The sequence below is a fragment of the Crocodylus porosus genome, unplaced genomic scaffold (genome assembly GCF_001723895.1).
Source record: "Crocodylus porosus isolate Cpor-Errol unplaced genomic scaffold, CroPor_comp1, whole genome shotgun sequence".
Lineage (NCBI taxonomy): Eukaryota > Metazoa > Chordata > Crocodylia > Crocodylidae > Crocodylus > Crocodylus porosus.
Window position 1 is genome coordinate 16,084,859 of NW_017728915.1, and position 5,194 is coordinate 16,090,052.

At 42.5% G+C, this 5,194-nt stretch overlaps 1 protein-coding gene across 2 annotated transcripts in view; it reads right to left on the minus strand.

Moving 5' to 3' along the window:
• The window catches only part of ADCY7 (adenylate cyclase 7), a 66,159-nt gene that overhangs the window by 8,535 nt on the left and 52,430 nt on the right, over positions 1–5,194 (minus strand). The window contains exons 17-19 of one of the 2 annotated variants that reach the window (XM_019535743.1): positions 3,914–3,976; positions 3,140–3,190; positions 1,809–1,957 (exon numbers count right to left, since the gene is read on the minus strand). In XM_019535743.1, coding sequence (XP_019391288.1) covers positions 1,809–1,957; positions 3,140–3,190; positions 3,914–3,976 — 263 coding nt within the window. Of the gene's footprint in view, positions 1–1,808; positions 1,958–3,139; positions 3,191–3,913; positions 3,983–5,194 lie in introns of both variants that reach the window. The other variant, XM_019535742.1, reaches the window with a different exon arrangement.

Consider the following 5,194-nt stretch of genomic DNA (forward strand, 5'->3'; position numbering starts at 1 on the left):
ATGTTTTAAAATATCAAAATCAAGAAGAATTTCAGTGATTCAAAAATTCAAGACTGATTTAATTAAATTTGGAAGAGGAAAATTTTGAAATTCAAAAACATTTAGGACAGGAAAAACATCTTTTACCCAACTGTAGTGATTCTCTCACCCAGTTGGAAGCTACACTTGCCTTGTAACATACTGTCACAGGGGCGCAGCCTAGGGGTGCCGTGAACTCCCCTAGCGCCCCCTACCGTGCCAAATTGGTGTCAACGCACCCTTACCATCTCTCCTGCCACGTCTTTGATGTTATTAGTGTTTACAGGAGGCTGCCTTTTTGTCTTGAAACGGTGCCTGCGCCCTCACGGGTTCCCTGGGCTTGTCTCACAATGGCCCAGGCCCTCACGGATGCTCCGTGGCTTGTCTCACAGTGACCCGTGCCCTTGTGGCTCTCTGGCTTGTCTCACAATGACCTGCGCCCTCGTGGGCTCTCCCTGGCCTCTCTTTTCTCCTGCAGTTGCCCGCGCCCTCACTGATGTGCACTGGGGCCTTCCCTCACTACTGTGCCCGCACTGGGGCCTTCCCTCGCCTCCATGCCCGCACTGGGGCCTTTCACAATTGGGGCTCAGGTGGCCGTAGCCGTGTCTGGTTCCCAAATCCCCTCCTCGGGTCTAAAAGTTCTTGTGGGGCTGAGGTTATGTCCAAGTAGAGCACTCTGATTCTGAAACACAAGTGCCCACCTGCAGCACTGCACTGAAATGACTGCAGGTGTCACAGACTACAGCTCAGTGAGATATATTGGCTCCAGTTTGTGTAGACCAGCCCCAAACTCTCAGCACAATCAAATTATCCATGTGTATTAGCTTAATCTGGTTTCCATCATACTATGCAACAGCCCTGACAGCATACCCAGGATTCTGGGAAGAGACTTTCAAACAGGCATACAAATCTTCCTAGGTTGTATATAGAAGATAGGTTCCCCTGCTTTATTAGGTTGGAAGCGTCAGCTGGTTGGACTAAGAAGGTAGTTTTTGACCTGGATAGTTAACTATTGTGCTGTACTACTGGGGCATGGCTACATCACCTCTGACTGCACTATGGAGCTGCTGAAGGGCAGAGAACTAACACCCCACATGCATCACAACCACAAAAAGATTAGAGTGCTGCTCTTTGGCACGTCTAGTGCCGCTCTTTAGCTCTCTTGTCTCAGGGGTGTTTACTGGAGTGTATTCAGGGCTGCTCTAGCAGTAGCTACATGTTTTGGGCTGGAGCGTGTGCAGAGCAGGTATGCCACATTTCACTGCAGCACTCCATCGCATGGGTTAGCCATGCCCATGTTTATCACTGCACACACACACACACACTGCAGCCTCTCCTGGAGCAAGCACACCATATATGCATTGGCAATGCAAATGTACCATGAATAGAAATAAACATTTTGGAAACTTTTAATGTACAGCTACTACTGTACATTAAAAACTTTTTATCTTTCCCAAGCTATTACTTCCTAGATGAGGCTGGAACCTCTCAGGATAAGAACAGTTTTTAAACCTCCCCTTTTCCCTTCCCCCTAAAACAAGCAATGCATTGTAGGATTCCATGTCCCTCATTCACATCCCACAGTAAACTTTTTCTGGGAAAGTTTGGAAGAAGTCAGCAAAAAGGCTGGAAGTGATGAATCATAACAATATTTTCATTAATCACTTCACAAAATTCTCCTAAAAATTCTTGTCTCATGTTGCAATACTTAAAACCCAATGAAAGTTCAGGACTCTGACAACCCTTTCCATGTAAAACTTTTGTCCATCATGAGGAACTTTGTATCATACCTTTCACGGCCACAGTTCCCACTCAAACTATTAAAAATTACAATGTACACAGTGACAGCAACGGACAGAAGAAGAAATTTCAGTTCAAAGCTCATTCGAAGGAATGCTGAGCAAGCAATAAACGCCAATATGCAGCAATAAGTATAATACTGTAATAGAAAACAAAATTAAAAGCTGAAAAATTCACACATGTGCACAGTACATTTTACACTTCAAAAGTTAGTAAATTTGTGGCCATTGTAATTTATACCAGACAAAATAGAATTAGACCATATGGCAGATTTAATTATCTAACTTGGTTAATTCTACTAGAAGACAGATCGGGGGGGGGGGGGGTGGGGGGTGTTGTTTGGTTTTGGGTTTGTTTGTTGGGGGGGGGGTTACAAACTTACTTTTTGATTTATCCTATATAAAAGCATCTACCTAAAAACATGAAAGCAATATCTGGTACATATGAAAAAGAAATGCTGCTAGCAAAGGGATTTGTTCTCTAGACATGATTAGTTTAAAAAATGAATTTCTATTCATTCTCTTTAAGTTCAATTCTGGTTTACAAAAATGATGCAAGTCTAGTGACCTGAGTATGTAGTTGGGACCCAGAAACTCTTAACCTTTCTAGTACTTTTGCCAGCTTGAACAAATCACAACTGCAACATACAGACATCTCTACTTATTTGCCTGCCTGGCATGTGGGTTGGTTAATGATATAAAGAATTTTGATGACATAACTGATCTGTTCTAAAAGCAAATTAAAATCAATGGAAAAAAAACTCTCACTGATGATAGATGACTTTGGATTTGGCTTTAAGAATGTATCAATTTTTTTCCAACTACTTCACAGTTTTACAGGCACTTGATCTCATCTAACTTCTGGCTTTTTTCTTTTATACGTGGCACTGAACAAATTAATAAACTTTTGCACCTATAACTGCATGTATTATAATGTACCAGTGGCACATCCTCAGCTAGTGCAACCTGTCACAGTCCTACTGAAGTCATGGAGCTATGGACATTTTTACCAGGTAAAGATCTGCCCCACAGCCTGAAACAGACTCTATTGTACCAAACCTGTCTTCCTGAAGACTCCGGGCCTCATTTACAAAAGGTACTGATGATCCCTCAAGACACATCTACACAGGTGCTTTAATGTGCATTAGCCTATTTCAATGCACATTATTTACTCAATGTAAAAGCTGTAGGTTCAATCAACAAAGGAATGATACCAAGACCTTGCCAGCTGCCACTATTAAAACACAGCATTCAAAATGTGTATTTTCTGTGAGGGGGCAGGGTAGAGGGGAATGGAAACATGACACTTGCATACTACTTACAGGGATGATGATATTCTCAGAACAGAATCCAGTTGTATTTTTTCCAGTAGTCTGATTCATAGACAGGGAAGAACACAGACGTTATTAGCAGCAAAAAATCGCTCACATTTACAACATGTTAATAAGACTTGCAAAAGAAGTCCTGTCGACACATGCAGCACACTACTTAAAAAATGTTCAGAACTGGCAACCAAAGGAGAGAAATTCTTCACAAACTTTTTGGTGAATTTGAAATAGAAATTCATGTTAAGGGCCAAAAACTGAATGCCATGCCCAATGAAATCAATAGTACTGCTCTCTTTCAGTGTCAACAGGAATTGCATACAACTTTACATGCTAAAATACTGTTTCACTTTAAAAGATTCACCACTTTTGAAGCACCTCTTCTTATCTTCCGAGTATGCAGGAGACTGAACAACAAGACTCTAAATCAAATTTAACACTTGGACCTTTTGATTGTCAGAGGTGCTGAGCAGACCCAGCAGCCTGTGACTTCACTGGAGCTGTGAGGGGTCAACGCTTCTGAAAATATTAAGATGACAAGCTATGAAACCATCTTTTGTAGACCCTACATCATGCAGGGAACTATGTAATCTCTCAGATATGGCACCTGGAACCATTAGATGGCAGAAGCAAATCTGTGCATACGCAGTAATTTAAAAGCTCTATCTTTGTAAAGAGAAGGGAAGATGACAGATCCTGCCAGCACTATACACAACATTCAAGGTTTGTGATTTTTTTAAATCCAGGCAATAAAAGTGATGCTGTACTTACACAGGCAGTGACACACTCATTACTTGATCCAGTAGAGTTTGAAAGTCTGCTTTCTTCAGTAGGCTGAGTTTTTGGCAAAAAAAAAGTACATAAGAGCTGATTATGAAAAGGAGTAATTTAATCTCTATTTGTGCAGCACCTAGAACAATGAAGTTCTGGTTGCCCTCTTGATTCTGTTGCAATAGAAATGTTAAATAATGCCAATGCCTTGCACTTGTGTAACACCTCCTCAAAATAAAGCAGTTGTAACAACAGAATCAAACCTGCCATAATTTCTCAAAATAGCATCTCTCCTGCCAACACAGGCAACCAAGTAGGAGAAAGCGAACATTTTGGTGATGTCTACACAGAATATTTTTTTTCTATTTGATGGCCCAAAAGCCTGATACAATCCTTATTCTGAATTCAAAAAGAAAGATTACGTCTGGGCTTCAAAGAGACTTAGACCAGATCCCAAATTCTGCTGTCCTAACTCAGAAAGGACTCCCACAACAGGAGCAAAAACTAAGTAAACACTCCAAGATTTGCCACTGCTAGCTCTGGCTTTGATTTTTAAAAAACAGGGCAATTACTTTTCATGCTTCCCTCCCTCACTAACCCAAGCTGTCAGCAGGAACACTTACACAAGTTAGATTTTTCACACAATTGGGCCCCTGAAAGCATCTCTACAGCCGTGCTATGACACAGGTGCACAGATGCAGGGTGCTTTTAAAGTGGCTGATCATCAGGGATCCAAGTTTTCTGTTTCCCACAGAAAAATGGAGAAAGCCTTGAATTTCTCCTTTTTATCAGAGAAAACATGGATTTCTCCTTCTAGCAGAGAAGCCAGAGGATTCTCTGCTTTTGCAAAGAGCTCTGCAAGTGGGTTAAGCTGCAGCCTGCAAGAGCTGTTTGCAAACAAGGCTGGAAACCCCCAACCCTGCCCAGAGTGAGAGGGGGAAGGGCAGGGCCTGAAGCTCTCAGTCAGCCACCACTGGGCTCAGTTCAGCCTCACTATTTGTTCCTGGAGCGTGTGAGGTAAGAGGGGCTTGCAGGGGGCTAAGGGCCCCTCTGGCAGGTCTGTGGGGGGAGCCTGGAGTTGGCCCCAGCCCTGCCCGAGGAGGCAGCAGCAGTGGGGGAGCTGGCTCTGTTAGAAATATTATTAAAAATGCATTATCAATAGCAGATTTAGAAAAAGACACAGCTGCTAGCCCTCCTTGTCTCCTTAATGGGAGAGGGAAGGGGGGGTTGGAAATTGAAGGGAAAACTACCAAAGGCTCTTTGTATTAAGTATCACTCCCT